This window comes from Pyxicephalus adspersus, chromosome 3 (assembly GCF_032062135.1).
Source record: "Pyxicephalus adspersus chromosome 3, UCB_Pads_2.0, whole genome shotgun sequence".
Classification (NCBI taxonomy): Eukaryota; Metazoa; Chordata; class Amphibia; order Anura; family Pyxicephalidae; genus Pyxicephalus; species Pyxicephalus adspersus.
Genome location: NC_092860.1, coordinates 133,502,150 through 133,529,666, shown reverse-complemented (window position 1 = coordinate 133,529,666; position 27,517 = coordinate 133,502,150). Strand labels below are relative to the sequence as shown.

Genomic DNA, 27,517 nt, shown 5'->3' with positions numbered 1-27,517 from the left:
TTATATCTGTATTAAATATACTACTGTACATTTACATTACATTTTTTACCATATTTTTTGCTGTTTTTTTTTATTTAAAGTTTATTATTAAATTGATTAAATATTGGACATATTTCGTTGAGTTATGCCTAAGAATTATAACCTACATTGTAAAAAAAATTTCCATGCAAAAAAATTTAACGTTTTTTGCATGGAAATGTGGAAGGAATTTAAACGCTAGGGAGGTTAAGTGGTGTATTCTAAAAATCATATTGGTTGGTACGTAATAGTGCAAATTTTACATGACCTTTACACTTTCACAGTTGACAAATAAAGTAAGCCAATTGTGTCTAGATTAAGAAAACACATTATGTCATCTTGACATCCATTTATGAATATATATATCAAAGAGGAATTAGTCATTCCATTACCTTTCGCAATATTTGGATTAGATTGCAATGAAAAAAAAATTTTGACTTTTTAATTAAATATACATTTGACTGAGAAAGAGTGAAGTTTCCCAAATGATAAAGCAAATACATTTAAAAAGGCCAAAAACAAGAATGGTTTATTCAAAAACTAAGTTACCGTCAAATATCCAAGTAGTTCCATTGACAGACTACCTGGTATGATAAAAAAGAATACATTACCAATGTCTAATACAGGAAAATGTGAAGAAAAGCTTATTGGTTGACATTAATGGCAGTACACATCCTAAAAAAAGGCATTTTGGGGGGTTTTTCTTCATATTCAGAACAGTAACTATGATTATATGGAGCTGTAAAAAGAAATCAAACAACTTTTGAGGGACAAAACAAGTTAGATTATACACTTCCTTGTTGCGGATTTCTGTCCCTCTTACAGGTGAGCAGGAACAAGTTCTGTTTGCCCTTTTTCTGTGATCACCTGAACAAGACTGCCAGACTTTGGCCTGTTATTCCCAGTGGTCCAGTTATAAAAAGTCCTGCAGAAGACAAAAAAAAATTGTTAATCAATCATACTAAATTATAATCAGACGGCAACAACAAGAAGCACGTTTCTTTACTACAAGGATAAAAATACAACCATAAAGGATAACAGAATATAGCAAAGCAAAGTTGTGATACTATGATACTTATACTAATATTAAAAAATACAACTTTTACTGATCTCATAATTATACCACATGTGCCTTGTCACCAAATCTTAGACAAGCTATTCAGAGGTTATTAAGCGTTTAAATAGTTTGTCATTAAACATATAAAAGAAAAAGAAAAGAAATCGAAACTAAGCAATGTAAAAGAAATATCTAAATAGAACACATGTAAATCCCAATCAGTATAATAAGTAAGACTATGCTGTTCTGGGTATGAAAAATTAGTGAGTGGATGTGCACAGGAGAATATCTAGAAGGCAGAGAGAGACAGAAAGGCTGAAATCTCAAGAGCAGTTAATGTCTTTGTAGAGATGCAAAATGAAGGAGCCTGGGGTGGTAATTGTGGGTAAGAACAAGGTACAAAAGGCCTGAACTGGGGGTGGGTGTATGAAGAGACAGAACTGGAAGCAAGAGTAAACCCCTAAAAGTAAATCCCCAAAAGCAAGTGTCCCCATTTGATTGTCCCTCAACTGTACTGGGAACAATTATAAAATTCTGAATTTTCCATCATTTTACATTTCGAGGAAAATGGGCCTGATATAATAAAGGGTGGGCCTGATATAATAAAGGGTAGGCCTGATATAATAAAGGTATCCAAGGTTGGAGAGGGATACTCTTTCATAAGTGAAGCTGGGTGATCCAGCAAATCTGGAAATAATTTCTTAAAAGTAATTTGCTATTTGTTAGAAAATGTTTTCAGTCATGGTCTAGATTTTTAAAAAATTAATTTCAGGTTTGCTGAATCACCCAGGTTTACTGATGAAAGCCTATCCTCTCCAGTCTTAGAGAGCTTTATTAAATCAAGCCCCATGAATCATCCTAACGGGGACAGAGACAGCATTAAGATGTTGGCAGTGGCTCTAATCTGTTCCCAGATCACTGAAATCTTAAAAATAAAAATGTAGCTATACCAATGTACAGGTATGTCTCTAATTTACATCTGTTGCAAAAATTACAGTGTATATTTTACAGCTCAACAATTGAAAAGACTGTGTAATACGTAGTATATGCAAGCAGTGTATGTGTACATGCCACTGAAAACATATATACACCTAAATGTTTCGTAGTCAAATAAGCAATGCAGCTGCACAAGACAGACAATAAGGTTCTCTACGTGTCTGACTAATTTATAAAATGCTACTGTGTGTATATCTGAACATGTTGCATCTCCTTACAAAAAAAATGGAGAAATATGGAATTCATTTACCAGAGTATGTTTGATATGCAAGCACTAGAAGAGTATTTGTTCAAGAATATATTACATGCACAACATTTGCATACTGGCACATTTCATTGCACGTGAAATGCTGTCATTGAATACGGCATCAGACAGTAATTGTGCTGAGAGGAACAGCACAAGGTAAACAATATAATGAGAAGAACATAGTCTGGGGCATGAGGCTGGCAGCTGATAAGAAGACAACTGTCTACTCACTCGGCGATAAAGTCTAATGGCGTCCAGGAACTGAAGTCTGCGTCGGGCATTGAGGCTCTGTTGGCTGGCGTATCCAAGGTAACACTGACAATGTAAGGAGATAACGATTATTAAAACACACACACACACACACTGTACACCTAAGAGCAGCATTGAATGTTAACTCTTCTCAGACTCAACAACACATTGGCCAAAATGATGGACGTCATATGTTTTGTAGATTTTTATATTTGGTGTAAATCTAGAAACTTGCAAACATTAATGCTTATGATATTACCAGACTTGCATTATTCTCTGAAATTTTACACTAAAAGAAGGTTAGAAATGACATGCTGTTTTCATACTTCTTTATCAAGCCTTAGCTTTATTCCAAGCACAACCTCACCACCAATGCCCGGCTATCTAAGAGACACCCCTTTGTTAGTTACACCATCCCCAAATTGATGGAGTTGGGAGTGGGACACATTAACTGTATGAAAACACCTTGATGACATTTTGGGAAGATTTGGGAATAGGAATATTGCTAGCCCAGCTTTTTTTCTCCTCCAAACTTCCAGAATCACTCTGCACACCTTGGATCCTCACCCTGTCCGCCAAACTTCCCACAATCACTGCACACATCTGATCAGCAAATTGGCCTCTAAACCTTCCAAAATTACTAAGCACCATGTAATTCTTGCCTTGTCCTCTAAACCTCCCACCATCACTCTACACGCACCTAATCTTCACAGTGTCCTGCAAACTTCCCAGTTTCACTCTGCACACCTCTAAACCTCACCCTTTCCTCCAAACCTCCCACAGTCACTCTGCACACATCTGATCCTCAGACTGTCCTGCATACCTATCACAAACACTTGCATCACATCTAATCTGCAAGCCGGCCTCCAAACCTTATAAAATCACTCTACATCCCCCTAATCCTCACCCTGGTCCTCCAAACTTCCCGCAATCACTCTGCACGTCACTGATGCTCACCCTGTCCTCCAAACCTCCCAAAATGACTCTGCACACATCTTATCCATAGGCTTTCCTCCAAATCTTTCACGATTACTCTGCAAACATCTAATGCTTGCCTTGTCCTCTAAACGGCCAATAACTCTTTACACCTTTAATCTATAAATCCTTCAATCAAATTCACTCAAACCTTAAGCTGTCTTTATGACCATCTGAACTTCCTTTACACTGATTTTTGACTGTCCTCTGAACAGCCCACCACCAATTTGCACACATCTGTTACACAGACTGTCTTCTAAATCGCCAAGTACCAATTCATCAGTATCTGACTAGCTGCAACCAGACTTGCTTTGCACAGATCCTGCCTTTTCAAGCATTACACAATCCTCTTGCACACATTTGATCCTCAGGCTATTCCCCAAACATCCTATAATCATTCTGCACACATCTGACACTTTATATCTCAATCCTATTGCAAATTAATCCAGGGGTTCAGTAGAGATATTTCACACATTTTGAATGTGATTCACCTGCCAAAATCACTGTCAGACATCTGATTTTTAGGCTGTACTTTGAACCTTCAGCAATCACTATTCACAGATCTGATCTACAGGCTGTCCTCAGAACCCCAAGCAATCATGTTGTACAGGTCTAATCTTCAAGCTCTACTACAAAGCTCTTACAATTATTTTGTGCAGAGCTCATGTTTACATTGCACTTGGAATGACTCGCAATCACTTGCTACAAAACCTGAAGCTCTTCTTGGATTCTTCCAGAATCACTTTGTACACATTTGTTCCTTACTCTGTCCTCTGAACATATTCTGCTGAAACAATGAGCCGGAAATGACAAAAAGTCACTTAAGTAAAAAGAACATAGTCATGTGTTGTAGGGTTTAATGATACATCTCCACACAGAAATACATACCTTATCATTTGCCGCGAACTGTATATCCGTAATACTCATGGCAACACTTCATACTCTATTCAGAATGTCTCTATTTGTAGCCTGATTATGTTAGAGAAATCTAAAGCTGCGTACACACTTGCAATTTTTGTCGTTGGAAAGGATCTTTCACGATCCTTTCCAACGACAAGGGACTGCACGATCCGTGGATCCGGCAGGTCGGTCGTTCGGACGATGGACGACACCGACTGTACACACGGCAGATTTTCGCCCGATAAAAATCTGCCGTGTGTACGTAGCTTTAGACTGCAATTGTAAACACCTACATCTATTATACACAATGGAAGAAATCATGGGACATGAAGTATTCTTGAAGTTTATTATTGCTGCTACTCTGCTGCCCTTTAGTGTTCAGGCAGAAATCATAGTGATCACCACCAACAGTTTTTACATATACAAATACTGTTTATTAACCACCTGGACGTTACACTGAGGTCTAGATTTCTGTACCAAAAGTGGTACACTGTTTTTCATTAATTTTTTTTTTTTTTAAATTGTAGACCTGTAACTTACAGAAATATGTCCAAACAAGGGTCTAGTAGATATCATGAATATAAAAAAAGTTTGAAACACACAATCATGTAAAAAATTACTTTTAATAAAATTCAATAAAAAACAGGAGCTGCGGGGACAGGGTAAGTATATTCTTACAATTGTAATCCGATTGTCATACAATGTATGACAATCGGATTACAATACAACGTTTGTTAACCACCTGAAAAAAGTACGGGTTTAACGCTTTTTGCAAGTGTTATTACCCCGTACCAAGGTCCGGTTTACCGGCCAGGTGGTTAATTCCTAATATGAAGATTGTGATATGCTGGTTTGGGCAGGGCATGGGTGCAATTCTATGGCACAGCTGCCAAAGCGGTATCAATTAAGACCTTCTTCTAGGTTTAGTAACTCTACCAAACCTAGTAAAAAGTTTTGGATGCCATGAAAAGGGTGCTATTAGAAACTTTTGTTTTAGAGTAGTGATTGACATTTATCTTCCTTTTCCCCTTTGTTTAAAAAAAAGTTAAAAGTTCCCCTTGCTCTAAATTGCATTGGCTTCCGAGTATTCCACAACCATATAGAAATGAATGTTGTTCTTTCTTTTATTCTTTTTAATTTAAAAGCACTTAAGGCTTAGTCTTCACAGATGTTTAACCTGAGGCTTTAAAAGCCCATGTTTGAAATTCCCATGCATTCCAATGGGCTAATCTACACCAGGACGTTTCCTTGAGGCACGTTTATGAGCGTTATCTATAGCATTGCTTGCAACAAAAAATTTAAATGCACCCAAAAATCGCGGCAATGCACAGGGAAACACTTTAATTGATTTCAATGGGGCGTTTTTCCCCGTTTTTAAAAGCACTTGAAACATAAATGTGTTAAAACTCCAGCATAGATGTTTTCCAGCAATTTAAAGGCAAGCTTTAAAAAAAGCCAATAAAAGTGCATAAATATGCGATAAAACGTAGAGTAGAGTAGAGTAGAAACGTTTACATGCAATTCGAAAACGTTCGTGTAGACCCAACCTAAACTGTATGGTTTACATTTTTTTTACAAAGTCCCATGTAAGTTATACTGCTGCCACTGTTTCACCTAGGGGGGGAATAGAATCAACACGTAAGATTTTAGCTGAACATAGACATTTGGTTAATATCAGGAACCTCTGTTTTTTTTTCCTTGTAATCACAAAAACATGATGCTTTAATCACACTTGTGCATTCATTCACAATAGTAAGAAGTAACTTTTTAAAAGTTACTGGGCTTTATATTATGAAGTAAATGCTCATGGGCAAAAAAGCTGCATGAAGTAATTGTGCTAAAGTCATCTCTGCATGTTAATAGCAAAGGAATATTTGACATTTTTAAAAGGGAAATGACTGGCCAGAAGGGTATCATTTTGAGGTAACTGGGCGGTCTGAACATGTCTTGCAATATCTGCAAATCAAGAACCCTCGCTATTATACAAACTTTTCTAGAACTATTTAGGAATGTACAGTAGTGTGGAGGGTCATTTTGGAATCCTCATTGTGACTGCGTGTATACCTAATTAAATTACAGTGCATAGACAAATAATTGAAATGTGATGCACAATAATAGTCCCGCAGCTCGCTAAAATTTTAGAACCCCGCCACCACTTCACCTCTTGCCTATTTTGCTCTCCAAACTATTTTGCAATGCCATCTATTGTTCCATTTCTCCCGTCTGCAGTAATGATAATCTGTACTGTTCTCAGGGACCAAGGCAAGCATCATGCCACTTTTTCTGTAATTTGTAATTAATTGGTAGCAGTTTGTAGCAGGTGCTCGATACTATTTCAAGGTCTCCATTGTTGATGAAAGACATATTTTGAAACAAGCCTATTAGTATTCCCTGGAAACACAAACCTAAATGTGATGTTATTGAAAGGAAAGTCCTTACTGCGTGAAATCCATAACATGCAGGTACAGGTTTATAGCTTGTATTATTACAAGATAGCATAGGCAGAATCATAATGTTTTGTTTCACAGAAAAGTCATGTTTCTCAGCACCATAAGAATCCTAAACAGATACTGTCACATAATCAATATAACAGAGGCTACCAGCCAAGTATCTGTGTATTGTACAGGAACAGCTTCTTCCAGCTACCTTGCAGCCAGTATAAAATAATATCTTGATAAATAAATAGAAGACTTACGGAAGGATGGCTACAGCAGCAGAATTCACTGGCAGTCCGCTCTTCTCACCCCCTAGGCTCTGACACAGCTGATGAACAGTTGCCTTTGCCATGCCATAAGCAATCATACCTAGGTCAAAAAATAAAAAGATTGTAGTTACAGTGTAATGTCAAAATATGTTTAGTAATTTCTTGTGGACTACCCTTCTTCAACTTACCAGGCATGCCTGCTGGGTATGAATTCTAACATGCAGGGAGTCCAAAGATTAGGGATGAGTGTGAAAACACAATGCAGCAGCAAAGAAAACTATGATGAATTTCAGATTGGGTGGAGGCATGTGATTTTCATTGCTATTGATGAGGATGTTTCCATCACTGACTCTCCTGGTAGTGTTGTTACTAATTATTTTATTTAATGATATTCTAACTATTAAAAAAATTGGAATGGGCAAAACTCTCAGAGCCAGCGGGGAAATTTGAATGATGTAGATTCAATCAAATGCAGGTGATTTTTTAATGATCTCTCACATTCACTGAAAAACTATGATAGTTTGTTATGATCATTTCAGATTAATCTCATTCACATGATTTATCTGCACATCCTACATATTGCCAGAGATGGAGATCACAATGAAGCCTAAAGCTGCGTACACACTTGCAATTTTTGTCGTTGGAAAGGATCTTTCACGATCCTTTCCAACGACAAGGGGCTGCAAGATGCATGAACGATGCTGTACATACAGCACCGTTCATGCTCTATGGAGAGGGGAGGGGGGAGAGCGACGGAGCGGCACCCTGCTGCGCGCTCTCCCCTTCCCTTTCATTACGATCGGCTGTCGTCCATCGTCCGTGGATCCGGCAGGTCGGTCGTCCGGACGATGGACGACACCGACTGTACACACGGAAAATTTTCGCCCGATAATTGGCCGATGCCGATTATCGGGCGATAAAAATCTGCCGTGTGTACGTAGCTTAAGGGCCATAGACTAGAACAATTTCCTGCTCCAGGCCACTTTAGTAATGCTAATAATACCTAAAAAAAACTCCCCTGCAGCAATTGATACAAAGACTATTACTTCTTCTAAATACATTATGACATTAATGTGTGCCAAACAAATGTAATAGTTTAAAACAGTGTAGCTGGAACATTGATTTTTAAAGCATATTTTTTTGCTGCCACAATTAATGTGCCACTTATAAAACAATAGTCCATATGCTACCTACCCTGCAAATGCTTCTTAGCTTTCTGCATAGGTGACACAAGGATTGCAGCAAAGATGGAACATGGACCACTACATACATGGGGCCTGACTTATTAAAGCTCTTCAAGGCTAGAGAGGATACACTTTCAGCAGTGAAGCTGGGTGATCCAGCAAACCCAATATATGGATTTCACAAAAGTAATTTAGTATTTGTTAGCAAAGCTTCACTGCTGAAAGTGTACCTTTCCAGCCTTGGAGAGCTTTAATAAATCAGACCCCTGGTCTTTTTATGAACTTGCACTTTTTCTATGCAGGATTGTGTCTCTGTGCACATTTCTGTCCTCTTGTTACTTGTTACGGTACTGACATGACTTTGACTTTTGTAACGCACTGCGTAATATGCCGGCGCTATATAAATACTGGATAATAATAATAATGTCTGCAGATATGCCTCTTGTGGTTTCAAAATGTACTGATTATACCTGCAGAAAACGTCTTGTTGCTAGTACAATCCTGATTGTGATTTTGGACACATTTCTGTTTGTGTTACTGCATCCATTTACATTTTAATCTCACTCTTTTTAGGATTGCTTTATGTTTATGAAATATGTGGGACTGTACATGTCCTATTTGGATAGTTGCGTGTTGGGAAAGAGGAATGAAGAAGAATGGTTGTAAGGCAGCACAAGATAGCTGACCTAGAAAAAAGAAAATTATAAATCTGGTTTTGCATATTCTCTATTATTGTTCCTTTTCCAGGTATGCCCGACCTCAAAGTTGTAACCCCAAACATACTGAAAATGTAATTATTTTTTTTTTTTTTTAGAGACAATATCATAACAGAGACAATATCTAAAAAGCCATAGAAAAATGAATATACCTTTAACTTGTGAAGAGCAGAAAGACTAATACCATTTATTGCATTGGGTTCATTGCATTTTTCAAACTGTTCATTGCTTAGCTAATCCTTCAGGACATTATGTCAATCTGTCCATGTATTGATGAACAGCAAGTTAATACATCAAAAGAATAAACTCCTATTTTCTCTGCTGTGCCTGGCATACAAAATAGTTTTGCCTCCATCTGCTCTTACTGGATGCAGGACAAAGACAGTGGGAATAGATGTGTTTAGATCAGAACAGCTTCAGACCATCACTGTAGAGGCCCCAGCACTTTGAAAGGTGACAGGTGACAGAGGAAGCCTTCTTTTAACATTGTGAATGTTATCACAACCACATGTCTTAGGCTACGTACACATGTCCAATGGATCTTGTCCAATAATCGTCTTGGGGCCGATATCGGACGAGAATCTGGCGTGTGTACAGCGCTCGTCATCCATCGTCCAAACGACCGTCCTGGCAAGTCCACGGACGATGGACGAAGAACGATCTTAATGAAAGTGAAGGGGGAGAGCGTGCAGCAGGGTGCCGTTCCATCGCTTTCCCCCTTCCCTACCAATAGAGCAGAGCGGTGCTGTATGTACAGCGCTCGTTCATGCACCATGCAGTCCTCAGTCGTTGGAAAGGATTGTGAAAGATACTTTCCAATGACAATTATTGCATGTGTCTACCCAGCTTTATTGTAGGGGGTCTTCCAGAATGATTGCAAGCTTGCATTTTTGGAAAGAGCTGTGAGCTTCAAAATTGAAAGAAGAGCCAAGGGCATTAATTGTACAATAGAAAACATTGCAGTCTAAAGACAATGCCTTGAGCAGTATAAAAAAGCTAAAATATGAAGAATCCAAAAAAATCTAAAAAAAAACTGCATAATAAATAGGAGCCATTTGATTTAAAAAGAGACAGGAAGAGGGTCAAGGTTGCAGGGCATTAAAATCTATTTTTTTGTAACATGTAAAAACATATGTAAAAACATATGCTTAGCTGAAATCAGTAGCTAGACTGACTACTGTCTTTTAATTATTGACTAAAGACACACATTGGTGCAGAAGCCTGTATGTGCGCACTTGTCTGCCCCATTTCCGAAAAGCTCTTCTTTCTGCAGACTATGTTAATTAAGCCAGATCATCCCATGTATGTTCTTGCCCAATCTTTGTTGTGTAATAGTGTTTGTTCTATATAATGAAAGGCATATGTCTGCCACATAAAGGCATTCCTACAAAACAAGCATTTATGTGTGGTTATTATGATGTAACAACATGCTATAGAGTTTCTGCTAATTTGTAACCCCAAAGGTCAGCAGATGTAATATAATAAGCCCTATATAAACATGAAGTACTGTGAGACAGTAAGTAATTTTTGTTTTACTAAGGTTTTCAAATGAGTGCAAACTTTTCCAGATAAATGTGCTCTCTCTGGAATCAAAGGACAAATATTATAGTGTATCTCTTGAAACAGCAAAGGGACAAATGGCAAAGGAGGCAAAGGTCTTGTGCGTTATCTGATCTTTACACAGCCAGAGGACATGTAAAGCAAAAGGGAACAATTTATGTGTCTATGGTTGGCTGCATCAGAAGAGTATATGTAAAAGATTAGAATATGCAGTATGATGAAGCACACTTAGGAAAATTATTTTCCTTTATTCAGCACACCCAGTCCTTTATGAGGATTCATCCCAAGCACCTGTGGCTACAGTCCTGGTTACTCTGTACTGTGAGTGCTCTGCTTAATGGAGAAGGGGAAGGCGATTTCTGCCAGGAAAAGTAATTTATATGAACCAGACTGCAGTGTAATTTGCAGCCTCTGGTTTACTAATCACTTTTGTGTTCTTGGCCATTGGACATTATTTATGGTGATATTAGTTTGTTCAGGACATTAAAGCAAGCCTATTGTGGTTGTGACTGCACAAGCTTGAAACATTTACCAAGTAGGTGTAAATGTTCTTCAAAAAAGTATCCACTTGCTGCAATAAATGCTGACCTGGAAAATGTTCTAGTTGTGCAATGCATGCTTGTTCCAGGACTGAGGCTAAAAATCTACTGATATCAGTTGCATTCATGCACCTACCTGTGAAAAAGGAATCATATGAATATCTGTATTTAAAATGTATTTTTTAAACCATAGGTGGGCTGATAACCTGTTTCTTTGACTTACTTTGTAGACAAAGTATATGTTCACCTTAAAAGCAGGCAATAAAATGCTCAGTTAGTTGTGCTATATGTGTCTGCGCAGTAGACATGTTGTGCATTGTAGGGAATAGTGATACCACAGCTGTAAATTCATATCAATTCTAAATTGCATATAGATAATATTGCCGACATTCATTCTGAACATGCTCGTGACCTGGCTGTCACACTACTTTATAACCTTCAGTACTTTTTGTCACTAATTGAAAACAAGTAGACCTATTACGAGTTTTAACTTATCCTGGCTTGCAGCATGCTTTTTTCTAAATCAGTGACCCTTCAAAGTGTCAAAGACAAACACAACAAGTAAATATCCTAAAAGAACTGATACACAAGTCCTAATTTGAAACTCTGGTAATGATCATGAATTATAGGAACAGATGAACCATGAAAGAAGAACTCCATAAGGCATCCTTTGCATCTAAAGGTACACATCCTAGCACAATTTCAGAAATAACACAAACTTTTCTATGATTTGCGAGATCCCATACTTAACAACTTTCTATATGTTAAACGAACTGCGGTGATCAACCTACTGAGTGATGCCTTACGTGTCAGTAAATAACTGCTCTAGGATGCAAAATGTTAACTAGTAGGCATTAATATAATCAGCTCACCAAATTCACATTCTAGGATCACTGCTGCAGTATAATGGTGCAGGCTGAGCATTATAAATGTTTTTTTTAAAATGGGCTGTCTGCAAAAACATAAATTGGCTTTAGAAAAGTATTGAAAATTAAAGTATCTGTAATTTTCAGGTGATTGTTAGTCTCTAAAATAAAAAAAAATTATATTATCTGCCTGGAAGCTAAGGAAAAAGGACACCCTCTAAGTTTTCCATGTTTTAGGTAACAGATTGTGAAAACCAATAAAAAGTTACTGAGGACAGTTATACCTGGGGTAGCAGATAACCCAGCATTTGCACCAGACAAGGTGAGAAGGCCGCCTTCTTTAAGGTGCTTAGTTGCAAGATGGCTGGAAATGGTTGAGGTCCAAACACTCTGTTTCCACATCAGGTCACAGTTCTTATAAAATGCTATGAATTAAGAAAGCAAAAGTTAAATTTAATAAAACCCAAACACAAAAATCTAAAAGGCAAAAATATTAGTATTAGTAAAAATGTCAGTAAATGTAAGATTTGTATGTAGTATTTATATGTGTAAAGACAATAGAGTTCTATGGTCCTTGCATTAAAAGAAAACAAGAGTATAAATGAAAAATGAACAGGATGTGCCTATATCCCAAGAAGAACAGATATGACAAGTCACCAGTTGGTGATATCAGTTAAAAAAATACATTGTATTGTATACTACATTATATTTGATCCTTTGATCAGCAATCTTAGCATTTCAAGTTGTGACACACTGGTGGGTTGTTCTCCATAAATATCCATCCAATGCAATGACAGCAGGCCTAACCTCTGTCTATATGGAAGGAACTTTCTATAATAATAAAGGCTCAATACTAGAGCAATGCAAAATGAAAAAAATCATGTTTTGGTGACAAACACATTCTTAAGAACCCTGTTACTAAAATTCTGTAGAATATTATATATTTTTTTATATTTTTATTTAAAAGTAAATAGCGCTTTATAATGATTTTTTTCAAATACAGCTTTGATCTGTAAAATGAAAAGACTTTCTTCCCTATGACAGATCAATAAAGGCAGCCAAGATAAACACTGGTAATTGTTATCTTGTCGTGATTAGAAAACATTAACCATATGAACTACTGATCAACCAGAAAAACTTGGGTTAATAGACATAGAAAAGCAATAATGCACTGTGGGGCATGACAAGATTCAGGAGAATTCATTCATAATTATAAGAAATTTTAAACCCAAACAATAAGCTTCTGTTCTTCATGAACCTCATACATCATAACGAATCTAAACAAAAACGGAAAAATATATTTTGGGATCAAAATAAAAGATTGCGGGGTGCATTAGTAACATGCACATTGCACCCGCCAATCACAGTTGTACCAGAAAGGGGATTTCATTTGGTTGCAGGAAGTTATGGTACTTTGGATGCTGCTGTCTTTACTAAATAAGACATTCAGTGTTCTTATGATTTTCTCTGACATCACCATAAAAATTAATATTACAGAGACAGATCAGGTTTCTCTACAACCAATTTGCAAAACCATAAGTCTTTACAGAAACTTTGCAACATCAAACATATGATTACAAGTAACTCAAGCGGTTTACATATGGTGCATATTAGAAGTAAGATTGTATATTGCTACCAGACACACAGATGGCTAAAAGGGCTGACTCATTCTGATTTTGTCTTTTCTAACCCATCTCCTGTGTAGAAGGGGAATTATGCTTTGATGTGACACAGAAATCATGTTCAGGTCTTCTGTATATATACATTTATGAACATCGCTAGAAGCAACAAGTGAAACGGACATGATGGTTGGTGATAGTCTTTGCTTTGTCACCGATTTTAAATAAAATGCAAAGGATATAGTACAATATAAATCTTAGCTTATGAGAATACCTGTGGCAAAAAGCTAATATCACTGCTGAGATATATATTTGTGGTCTTTTACGCCTAACAAAGCATGTCCTTTTTTCTGGGCAGACCAGGGATGAACACAACCCATGAGCATCATGACCTTACTTTTTTTCCATTATAGTTAAGCAATATTGTTTGATTTCCTCCTTGTGCCTTGTGCTTTCCTCAATCTAATTTTGCTGATTTTAATGTATGATATACATAGACCAGACGGATCCTAATCTCATTGTAACTTGCAGTAATGCATGGTTCAGTACTTTACTACATACTGCAACTTTAGTAAGCAACTTGCACCATATATTTGCATGTGTGGCAGATGGAGAAGTTTTTCTTTTTAATATCAGCGTTGCATTTGCACATTAAAATGTGAGGCATCATTCGGTCTACTTTATGTACATCCTGATTATGTAGATTATGAACTTACATTTAGCTTTTGCAGAGCCTCCGGCCCAGCCTCCAGCAACACACAGAATGGCATCTACCTTTTCGCCACCGAGAAGTTGGTCCACCGCAGACGTGACCTGATGAAAGGTAAAGAGAGAAATCAATTAGGCTATTGACTTAAATCAAGAACAAGTTCTATAAACTTACCAATGAAACTTATTGAACAACACAACTTCAGCTTTGCTTGTAACACAATGTGATTTTGGTAGATAACCACGTTCAATTCATCTAAATGAAGTGACCATTATCCCTGAATGTCTAGCTGGGATACTTTTCTTACTGTGGAATTTTCCATTTTACAATTTTCTTGGATAAATGTTATGTTTAAAAATTGTTCAGTTGATTGAGTGTAAAGTTGTCTGTAGTTCTGATGATATGTATTAGGTCTAACTGTCAATATATCATTGATGAATACACTTACTATATCAATCATACACATGTAAATCACAAGCATGCTTTTGAACTTTAGAACCCCCTCACAGCAAATATAAATATTCAAAAACACAAGAACATGGATGTTACCAATAGAGTCCCTAAGTGATACAAGAAACTGTCATATAGGTTAATGGTCTAGTATCTGCTTTTTATTATTTTTGGGTTGATTGATTTGTTAAACATAAAGCTCTATTTTACATCTCCCCTCCCCCAAAAAAACAAATAATAGCTTTTTGTTGAATAAGGCACAAGGCCTGATTTATTAAAGCTCTCCAAGAGTGCAGAAGATTGTGTTCCTCAGCCAGGGTTCTATAGATACTTTGGATTCCTCCAGGGATTGCTATGGATTCCTTGAGCAATGAGCAATGTGTAACTCTCAGGTCAGTGATCACTGACACCAATGATATCTGTTGGTATCTGTAAGGGTAACATTCGTATTGTTTTTTTGTAACCCCAATAAATCAAAGGAAAGAACATGGAAACACACGAACAAAGTGCTTTTTGGAACTGAATCCATGATCCCAGCATTGCACTGTGATTAACTCCTAAAACACATTTCAAATAATACATGGACACATTAGAAGCATGGACTTCACAGCTACTGCACTATTATTTGCCCTGTGTAATCTAGATAGTTTTTCATGAGTAATTGAAGCAAGCAAACCAGTTTTATGCTACAGGTTTGTTTTTGGTATCAACAGTTTACAGTTATTTACTCAAAAAGTGGGATGAGAATTCACAGTATGCAATATCAATGTATGCAATAAATTTTGTGATAGTACAACGATATCCATAACTTTTTTGCCATCACTATTAGACTTCTGTGACTTCATTTCATATGTTCCTAAACCAACATAACTTTATCCTAATTTAAAAACACCATATAATAAATCACTGCATAATCTTGAGGTCCTGTTGGCTGGGTTGTCAGCTAATACTTTTCTAAATACTCATTTAAAATGATGCATGGATGTTTATAGACTTTTAAGCAATTATTCATATGGAGCAGCTAGCAGGTAATTTAGCCTCTATGTAACTACCTGCCTCATACCTAGTGGCATGTACTTACCTAACCCTACCGATCTGTAACAGCAAGTGCTTACCCAACTAAACTAGCCCTAGACAGAAGAGGGTACCCAAACCTAACTAGCACTAGCTGCAAGTGCTTGCCCCAAACTAACTAGCCTTAGCCGCAGGTGCTTACCCAGCCCTAGCTAGTCCCAGTGGCAAATTCTTACCCAGCGCTCGCTAGCCCCAGTCACAAGTGCTTACCCAGCCCTGGAAAGTCCCTGTGGCAAGTACTTAGCCAGCCCTGCCTAGCCCCATTGGCAAGTGCTTATCCCACCCTAGCTAGCCCCAGTGGCAAATTTCTTACTCAGCCTTGGCTAGCCCCAGAAGCAAATGGTTACCCATCCCTAGTGCCTATTGTTTACCTTGATTGCTATCCCAAGTGACAAACACCTATTTTAAACTAGCTAGCCCTAGTGGCAAGTGCACTTTCATTAATTCAAGAGATAAGCACTCCTAGGGTAAGCCAAAGTTGGGTAAACACTTACCAATAGGGTTAAGACAGAGCAGCAGAACCATCTGCTAGTGGTAAGAAAGTTGATGGCGCTAAAAGTTGGGAATATAATGGTTTATGCAATCATACTAATATATGTGGATGTAGAACAACAATAAACAAAATAAACAATAGCACTCTATAACACAATCCCAATTATTGTGCATTTTGTATATATTACAGATGAGCTGTCCAGCATCCCGTGAATGGCTGCATTGATTGATCAGCACCTAATATATGGACAGTGACTTATTTTTATTTTATATAGCGCCAACATATTACGCAGCACAGTACATTAAATAGGGGTAGCAAATGACAGACAGATACAGACAGTGACACAGGAGGAGAAGAGGACCCTGCCCCAAGGAACTTACCTCTTCAGATTGCTGAGTGAATGAATCTGACAATTTCACTACAACATTGGCATTGGCAGCCGCATTCTCAGTCACATCAATAGATGCCACCCACTGAAAGAGAAAACAAAGTCATTATCACAATGAAATATACTCATTGCATTGAATTAAGTACATCAGGGCTCAACTATATCACAGCTAAAGTACAACAACACTAAAATCAGTGTCAGCATTGTGAATACTTTATAATTAGCAATCAGAAAGTTCTGCTGCATTGATAGTTACCCAGTTCTTGGATTTGAAGTATTCCACACACTTGGAGCCCAGAGCTCCCCTGCCTCCATAGACCAGCACTCTGTGTGCCTCGGCAGCCATGCTGTACAGTGTGAAGGTTGCACAGCTCTCTCTGCTCACCAATAACTCTGCCTGCCTGCTGTCACAGCAAAGCAAAAGGCTCAACCCCGCCCCTTACTGCTGCCGTCATCGCCCCTCCCATTCACAGTCCCCTCCTATCACCCAGCTGCCCGGGCTGACGTCACAGTTAATCATTGGATGCTGCGGTGCTCGCTCGTCACGTGCATAAAGAGTGAAAGGATACAATGTAACATTTCATATATATATATAGAAGAAGTAAATATAAAGATCAGAATGATTAGAAGAGATAAAACAATGAGATCTGTGCTCTGCTAGACCCTGCATGGGTGAGATGTATACAGGGAGCAAAGACTACAGGAACTGACACCTGGCAGATATAAAATACACATCAAGTAATATTATCTAATTATTATTCACTAATAAATCTGGAATTTAATTGACTCTGTAATTTTACTAGTTAGCAGCCTTCTGCGATCTTCTATACAGATGGCTGGGAAAGAGAGAGGAAGCAATGGCAACCAATCACAGGGCAGCATGCAACTGTATTACCAATACTAGAAGAGTGAGCAGGGGAATAACTGTATCAGTCTTCTGTTGCTCTTTCATGAGCATGGTACCAGGAGGATAGGAAAGGAGCAGAGGAATGACCTCAAAAGCCTGCTGCTGCCCTATTATTCAGAATGCTGGGGATGGAAAGAGAATGTTATATTTTTTAAAGCCCATAGGTGGGTGAAACATAAAATACTGTAATCCTTCACTTTAAAAAAAAAATGCATGAAGGAATTTTATAATTATTTAGGTCCAATGTTTGGCTTCCCTCAAAAGTGGCATTTATAGTTGTGGGGACCAATAATCCACTGAAGCAGATCTGTGTGAGCATGTATAGCCAAAACTCAGAGGAACTAAACTGAAAAACGCCTAAAACAAAAAAAGATACACTTACCTTCAATCCTGCAGAACAGTTGATCGGTCTGGAGGTGTCTTTCATCAGGTCCCGCATCGTCCTGGTATCTGTCTCCAAGCCGGCACACGGGGAGCCGCCATCTTCCCCTCTTCTTCCTAGGTCACCCGACGCAGGCGTGTGATTGGGTGACATAGGTTGGAAAAAAAACTTGCCGATCCCCCTTTGCATGCGTGAGATCAGCAGATTTTTCACTTTTCACGAAACGGCTCCTTCTGCACATGCCCAAGATGCTTGGGCATGGGCAGAAAGAGCGCCCAAGAGCCTCCTGGGATGCCCGTAGGTATCCTGGGAGGCTTTGCGCTCCCATTCATTCTCATTTGCCTAAGCAATTGAGAATTAGGGGTGTTGCTGCACCTTTTTTTTTTTTTTTTTTTTTAAAAAGGGTGTTGCATTTAAAAAAAACAAACAACAGAATTTTTGCTTAACATAATGGTTGTCTACCCTTTTATGTAAAGTGAAATTTCTAAGTTTCAGTACACTTTAAGTTTTGGGTATTGCAAGAAAGGGCCAAAACCTATTTAAGAACAACAGGAAGTTAGATGAAATCTCCCAAAGTGAAGGAAATTCCCCTCTTAGGGCTCATTCACTCCATATGTGTTGCTATGCAGTCTAACATAACAAATAGTGTGCAAAACAAGAACACCAATTATATAATATAATATTTTACAGAGAACAATGTCTGATGCTCCCACCAATGTGTTGTACAGGAGTGCCTTTTTGTAGTACATTTCTGCACATATTGCTGTCTCTTTCCACACCGCTCGTTTTATTGTAATGAATGGGATCAGCATCACAGTACTACAGGTGTAATGCAGAGCAACACCATAGCCAACATTTACCCTAGTGTGAATGAAGCCTTATACAAGTGTCATCATTGAAAGATTTCCAATTTGTTTGGGGGATCTCTAGATTTCCCATCACTTTAATACTTAGTGACAATGGTGACTGGTGATAAATCCTGACAATGGGAGTCAGAAACTTCTTGTAGAGTCTAGTTATTCATAATGCTATGCCAAACTAAAAATACACTAGGGATGATTGAGAATGCCTCTGGCATTCTCGCGAAAATTTCCTCAAAGTACCGATGGGCCCGCGAAATTTCATCCGAAGGAAGTCAGAAGGAAGTCATCAAGGAAATCATTGCAATCCCTGGCACTAAAGGATGATAAACCTCTAGTGCCCCAGAATTGCAGTGGATTCTCAGGGCTGAATTCGTTCATGCAGCCCTGGGAATCCTCCTTTTTGCGATCCCGCACACTAAAAGTATAATGGGGACAAGTCCCCCCATTCAAAACCTCTAGTGCTCTCTGATTGGCTGAGGAAAGCTTTAGAGGTTTTGAATGGGGAGACTTGTCCAAATTTAACCTCCAGTGCTGGGCACCGCACACAGAGCTGATCAATGAATGATGTTTTTTTTTTGTTAAATTCAATCTTGTTTGTCGAATTTACACTGGTCTTTCTTGCTTACAATTTCAGTAAGTTAAAACGGACGATTTTGCCACGGGAATAAACATTGTTGCTAATGTGATATTGGTGCCAATTGTGTGATTTTTTTATATATATATGTACCTGACCAACCTACTTTATATTATAATTTTTGGTTATGTATACTGTTTATACTGTATGAAAATATATAACAACGGAGGTGAAAACATAAACAAGGACAAAAATCAAAAATCTAAAATTGTTATCATATCCATATAAGTTGGGGCAACAGGATTGTAGGAAATTGGTATTAATGAGTGTTGATGGTGTACAAGTATTGTCATACCCATTGGAAAATAGAAACATTATTATTAAAAAAATAATTTTAACAACTGGAAATTCTCACTAACAATTCAGGTAAATCAAAAAGATAATTACAAACCAGAAAAAAAATGTTAACAAAATTGTCCAGTGTTGATGTACTATGTGTACAATTACTTGTCACACAGTTATTTACTATCATGATTTAGAGATTCTTCTCAGCAAGGTGGGCCATTGTGGAAACTACAGTGACAAAAAAATCTACACAGAACCAGCGACCAGAAGTTATCAAAATACATAAAACAACTTTAGTTGTGTTTAGCTGATATTGTTATAGCCTAATCCTATTCTATTTACAATGTTTTAATGTCTTTTAGAGCACATTTCATACATTTTTTAAAATGTTGATGCATGTTGCATTTTAAATGCATTATTATTATTATAATATTAAGCAACAATATATGAAAAGCACACATGCACTAATAGCAGTAATACATGGCACAACAGGGCATACAGTACCTACATCTACATTATAAAGTAATGATCGTATATATATGTAAAAAATATATATATATATATATATATATATATATATATATAATTATATATACTTATAAACAGTCTCAGGTAACACTGGCTTTGCCTCCCTTTTAAAAAGGAATACGTATCCAGCATTGGACTTTATTATTAATGTGGCACTAGCACACTCTATTTTTTCCAGTATGTGTTCTCCTTTATTGCAGTTACTCTTATTTAGAAACAACCCTCCCCTCACCCTAAATTTCACAGATGAGTCCATAGTGCCGCTTGTCAAAGTAAGCCCGCATGTGTGCTGTATCCTCTCATTCAATGTGGTTGAGTAAAAACTCTCCATAGGACTGAGTACAGTGTACAAAGTGCACGCACGGATTCTTCTTTAAACATTTTGACAAACAAATGTTCAGCTGTGTGATATCATGCTTGATCAGGGACAGGTGGATAAAATATTGCCAGGGTAAAAGGGGTAAGAGAAAATATACAATATATATAGTTATTTAAATTATGGAAATGACTACCTAAAATAAATCAGAAAATAACCAGAAATAAAAAAAAATTACACAAAGTGCAAAATTAAAATATGATCCCATGTTTTAAATGTTCACATGATATTGCTTTACTGATTGACTGTTAGTACCTCATATTCAATTCAAACAAAGTCTCAAAAAATCACACATAAAGGCTGTATTAAAGTGGAACTTTGAGCATTTAAAGAAATGACATACTATATATACTTGAATGTGAACTGAGATTTTTTTTTACCTGAAAATGTCATTAGAAAAAAATCTTGGTTTATAATCAAGTCACACCTAGTGGCACCTCCTGGAACTGCATTTGTTTTTGGTTTCACAAATCAGAGCTTTCAAAATTAAGTTGTTTATACCACTTTACATGAGGACACTGTTCCATCTACTAGTGGTCAACAATAATGCACAAAAGATGAATAAAGTGTAAGTGACCCATCAGACCCAACTCAAATGTCCAGTATGATTTAACCAGTAAAAAGATTGAAAAATAAACAGAATGAGGTCATGTGAATTGTTTTCGCATGTAGACACGTTCACTCCATAGACATGGTAGGACATAGTTTTAAATTAAAAAAAGAATTACCCTAATGTGTTAATGACATATAGCTAGGGGCATTAGATTGTGAGCCCCATTCAGGGACAGTTATAGACAAATCTTTGGATCTATGTAAAGCTTGGCATCTTATGAAGGTGCTAAATAAATATAAATAATAATAATAACACAAGGTGATAGATTAAAGTCCATCTTCAATTGACACTTTTTGGGCAATTATAACTGCAGATTCAACAAAAAAAAAGTTTAATCTATATGAATCAAAGTTCAATGCTATATCCAACTGGGCAGTGTTATTTGGTTTGTCCACTGTTGTAACCAGCACTTTGGCTGGAAATCTTCCCCTGCTATAAGTGGGAAAACAATCTACCAAGATCAACTGGTACTAAAAATATATCAGTGAGAAAAGGGACAGTATTGTGGGTATTGTATAGTGACAGACTACAGCATATTTACCATTTTTTTAAATTTGTCCTCTTTAGGTTAAAAGCTGCATACACACATCAGATATCTATCCCTGAAAATGTGACATTTGTACAGTGATCGCTCTATCTCGTTCATAAATCCACCACGGCAGGTCAATGAATGACCAACTCAGAAATACCACTATGCATGTCAATGTAGGAGAGCACAGCGTTGCTTGTTTGTCCTTCCTCCTTCTTGCCCTATAAACAGAAGGAATGCTATGTGTACAGTGCTTGTTCATTTATCTGTCACTGGAAGCAATCTTAATAAAAAAATCCTACGTATGTACATAGCCGAAGAGTTCTATGTATGTTCTATGTGGGTCATTTTCCACTATGTATGGTATATTGTTTAAAGCAGTGGTCGCCAACCTTTTTGGTTTCGTGGACCACTAAAATCACCGGTTCCTGACCGCGCATGCGCGGAGAGCCGGGTGTCAATAAAAGGGGGATAAACCTCCTCCATAGTGACGTCACCGTGGCGTAGCCTGGCCCACTCTCCCATCGCAGATCTAAGCCTGCGATAGGAGAGTGGGCGGTTTATGTTCGGGGACACAGCCCGCCCACTTTCCTAAGCCTGGGACTTGTACAGGGATGTGTTCAGTGGCTCTGGCCTGTGCATCCCCCCAGCAGTGTCCTTCTCCTGACCCCGATCTGGGGTGCACTGGCCAGAGCCGCGGACCCCCAAAATTTTCTCACCGGTTGGCGACTGCTGGTTTAAAGCGTTCCTAAACTCAATTTCACCATACATTAAAGGGTAGACAACCCTTTGATGTTAAGTAAAACTTCTGTTTGTTTAGTTTTTTTTTTAAGTGCAACACCCTTTTTTTTAAACAAAAAAGGGTGCGGCACGGCCCCCTAATTCTCAATCGCCTAGGCACAAAGCCTCCTGAGGGACCTACATTGAAGGACACTGCGCATCCCGGGAGGCTCTTGGGTGCACCTTCTGCGCATGCTCGAGCATCCCAGGCATGCGCAGAAGGAGCCTTTTGGTGAAAACAGAAAGATTTCATCCGAGATCAGCAAGTTTTTTTTCCAACCTACATCACCCGATCTAGCACCTGGGTCGAGTGACGTAGGAAGAAGAAGCGAAGATGGCGCCACACCAGCTCGGAGATGGATACTGGGGCGACGCGGGACCCGATGGAAGACACCTCGGGACCCATTGACTGCACTGTGGGATTGAAGGAAAGTAAATTTTTTTGTTTTAGGCACTTTTCAGTTTAGTGCCTGCAATTTTTTACCCTGAAATATTTAAATATATTTATAATTTTCTGTACCACTAAGCTGAGTAAATATTATAATGCAATTACTAACCAAAACTCTTCTGCATAACCTGTATTAAATATTAGCATTTTGCTGAGCGAGGTAAACATGCAGATTGTGAAAGTCTGGCTCTTCTATAAGACGGTTGTCACCTGAGTATTTAAAGAGAAGGCAATGAAAGAGTTCTATGAAAAACTAGCAGAGGACTGGAGATTGGGTTACGGCCTCTAGGACTCAGCCTACACCTGTGTGTCTCTCTGCTAAAGATCTTATTTGCAGTATGCCCTTTTGTATGCAGTCTGAGTCACAGAAAGTGCTGCATATTATCCCTGATCTTCATACTAAAGCATGGCAATTGGTGGTGGAAAATGGAATATCACATGGGTGTAAATATGGGAATATGCATGGTTGGTAACCAGTGGTATTGCTGCTGCGTGGCAGTGCCAAGGATGACTTCTCCAAAGCTTTAGGATGCCGGGGTGCTTCAAGAAAATCATATTCTCCTTGGCCGCGGCTTGTAGTTTTGCATCGTTTGTGCTGATCATTGTTGCCATGGCGACTCAGAAATGGATGACCGGAAAAATTCTGTGTCAGACGGGAGTTGATCTGGTCAATGCTTCAGATCCAGAGATGGTGAAGTTTATTGGAGACATCTACTACGGGCTTTTTCAAGGTGGCAAAGTACGAAGATGTGGACTGGGAAAGCGAACATTCACCTTTAAAAGTGAGTATTTTCTGTTTATTATTAAATTATTAAAAAAGAACTAATAAAAAATTAAAGAAAACCTAAACTCAGAATTTTTCACTTTACATAAAGGAGTAGACAACCCTTTTATTTAAAGCAAACATTTTGTTTGTTTGTGTTTTTTTTTTTTTTTTAAAAAGGGCGCAGCACCACCCCCTTATTCTCGATCACCTAGGCAATCAAGAATGAATGGGAGTGCAGAGCTTCCTGGGATACCTACGTCACGCATCCCAGGAGACTCTTGGCTGCTCCTTCTGTGCATCCCCGAGCATCTCACACAGTGCCCTTTCATCTATATGCAAAAAAATTGCTGATCTCAGGCATGTGCAGTGAAATCAGCAAGTTTTTCCCAATTTACATCACCCGATCCCGCGCCTGTGCAAGACAAGATGACATAGGAGGAAGAACCAGGAAGAAGAGAGAAGAAGATGGCAGCGCCTGGCGCTCCCTCTGTGCTAGACCGAAGTCGGATACTAGGACAAGGCGGGACCTGATGGAAGAAACCTCCCGATAAACTGACTGATCTGTGGGATTGAAGGTAAGTGCAATTTTATTGTTTTGAGTGAGTTTTGGGTTAACTTCTACTCCCTAGCGATAACCCTGAGTGTGATTTAGGGTAGAAAAAAGTTGCTGAAAGCGGTAACCCCGAGTCACACTCGGGGTAGGTAAACCTATGGGAAGGTAAGTAAATACAGCACTTACCTGATCCGCCGGCATCCCGCGTCATCCATCGCCGCGATCTCTGTCTTCTTCCGGCGTCTTCTGCACACGATGAGTCACGATGAGTTCCCAGTGACGTCAATGCATGTGTATGTTGCCGGCGTTGCGGGGCTAGAAGTTCAAAATCCATTTGTATTCCATTCAATACAAGAAAACAGTATTCCATGCATTACATTGGATTTAAATGTGTAAAAGCAGTACATTGTTTTCAAGAACCTTTATTTTACATACACTAGTTATATATTTTTATATATATATATATATATATATATATATATATATATATATATATAAATATATTTTTATTATTTCATATTTTAACATGATTTTGTGTTCCAAACCTAATTATACTACTATATTTTACTGTAAAATAAATTTTCATGAAAAACATGTACCGCTTTTAGACATATAAAACCAGAAAGAAATGAACCGCTAGGGAGGTTAGGCAACTCCATAAGCTAATACAAAAAATGGATTCTAGTTTTTGAAGGTCCTAACAATTAAGGCTTTAGCATACTTACAAGGAGAACATAACACAAAACATAAAAAAATAGAAAATACAGGTTACTGGTTAGATCTAGTAGCTTGTTTGTGCACCATCTATGAGTGCCTGGATTAATGTTACAGTGTAATACAAAATTTAGACTACAGAGTCAAAGAACATTGTGTAATGCTGAGAGTACCAGCCCCAGGCAGATCCCTGCCGTAGACTCAGCGATATAAATAAAAAACGTTTGAATTTCAGATTTTCTACTGCAGAGTACAGCATTTAAAAATCTGCCTGCTTTATGACTACTCTGACAGATTCAGAGTCACTGAACTAAAGCAAAGCCACTGTATTTTGGTAATTGTATTTTTCTTTTAATATAAAATCTGTGTTCAGATCATCCACATTTTCAAGCAATTACATATTTTGAACAAACAGTAAAAGCAGTTTAAAAAAAGGCCTCATACACATCTGTATCTATAAGCAGCGTGGTAAAGTAAAACAGACCTTGTAGAGTTCTCAGTACTACAAACTAAGGTGAGAAGATACATTAGCATAGTGCTAGGAACACATTGTCAGCAAGAATGTTAAGGATCTTGTCTGAAGTAGGATATTGGCACTCTTCTCTAAGCACTGCAGGCCGAAGCCGGTGGAAAGGTAAGTATATTATCTAACTTTTATCTCCTACAGGTTTTCTTTTACAGGGTCTTAGCAGAGGAGGGAGGAATCTTTATCAAAGTTTATAACACAGTAATCTCAGCTTTTTGTAAGAATGGAATGTAACAACATTTTAAACAGCAGACAGATGTTTCTAAGATTTCAGAAACCAACTCAAACCAATTTTGCAGTGTTTGTTGAATTATTTATTTCACTGTACAAGCAGTTACATGGGTGGCTTGTTAAAAATATAATATGCAAATATAATAGTCTGAGCATAGGTGCCCTTAAAGGAAAATATTTATTGCAAACCATAGCAGTATGACATGGTGTCTGTGTCACCTACATTTTTCATTGTGACTATTATAATTTATTGTACTAAAGTGATGGTAAATAAAAAATAGTTGTCCATGAATCAGGATGTGGTCCACTCGAGACACCACCTTGATGATGACAACAAGAGTGGATTTTTCCTCACGTTAGAGAAAACTAGTCACTAGCCTGGTATGTCTACAGGACATGTAAGCACCTGAGCACATGAAGCACCTAAGAAAAACCTGAAAAGGGGTTTACCCAGTCCCTGTTTTATCTAAAGTAAAAAAAAATCATTTTGTCTACAGATACTGTATGCTTTGATGCAGTCATTTAAAATAATAATAATTAGATACTAATAATAATGGACCTAATTCAATTGATCAATCAGAGAAGAATAATGTATTAAAGCTCTCCAAGATTGGAGAAAGTAGACTATCATGGAAGAACCTGGGTCCAGAAACCCTGGAATTGATTTTCTAAAAATTATTTGCTATTACTTGGCGAATGTCTTCAATCCTGGCCGCATCCATTGCTGGATGACCCAGGTTCTCCCATGATGGTTTATCGTTCTCAGTGTTTGGGAACTTTAATAAAGCAGGCTCATATAATTATATTTTATTTTTGTAAAAGCAAAACAACTGAGTGGAGTTTAACTTTTTATAGTCTATTTAAAACACAAAAATACTATCACACCACACACAAACTGTAAACCTTCCTTCCTTTATCCAAGACAATTGGATTTGAGAATTAGTTACCTCTTAAATTGATGACAATGCACAAAGCCTTTTGCAAGACTTTCCTGCCCAGAATCTGTGAATAGCTAAGCTACAGATCAGTAAGATGAACTTTACACAAGAAAACACAAACATTTACACACATATGAAAACTTTTACATACAATTTGCAATAATAAATGTTCTTTTATGAAATTAATTATAGTATATTTTATTTTTGCATTGTGTTTATCATTCTAAACTTAACAACGTAAACAACCTAACAAATATTGTCCTTATGAATTCATTTTATTTTGTAGATGATATCTTGTGCATAAAAGCAACCTGAGTTTTACCAGTTGTTGCAACAAAGAATGCTAAATTATAAGAGATACTTACAGTAATTATCTACAGTACCCTAGTAAAGTATCTATCCCTCTTGTTTTGTCAAATTACAACCTGGAATTAAAATTCATTTTAATTTGGAATATGTTACGAACTTACCAACATTGTTGAAATGGAATGAAAATAAAATACCTAGAATTAAATAAATATGGCCCACCTATGTGGGTGTCACATGATTCTGTCCTGGAAAGCCCTTGACTGAAGCACAATTAAGCAAGCCACATGAAGATTAAAGAGCACTCCAAACAGGTCAGAGACAAAGTAACAGAGAAGTATAGATCAGGGTTGGGTTAGGAAAAATACAAATTTTGAATATCAAACAGAACAAC

General features: G+C 37.6%; 1 protein-coding gene across 1 annotated transcript; it reads right to left on the bottom strand.

Moving 5' to 3' along the window:
- Positions 1-520: 520 nt before the first annotated feature.
- On the bottom strand, positions 521-17,160 carry QDPR (quinoid dihydropteridine reductase). The gene is made up of 7 exons (XM_072406412.1): positions 17,001-17,160; positions 16,737-16,829; positions 14,347-14,443; positions 12,296-12,436; positions 7,138-7,246; positions 2,550-2,633; positions 521-943 (listed from the first exon to the last, which is right to left on the bottom strand). Exons 1-7 carry the CDS (start codon positions 17,088-17,090, stop codon positions 838-840), a joined length of 720 nt encoding a protein of 239 aa, XP_072262513.1. The 5' UTR covers positions 17,091-17,160; the 3' UTR covers positions 521-837.
- Between the last annotated feature and the right edge of the window lie 10,357 nt (positions 17,161-27,517).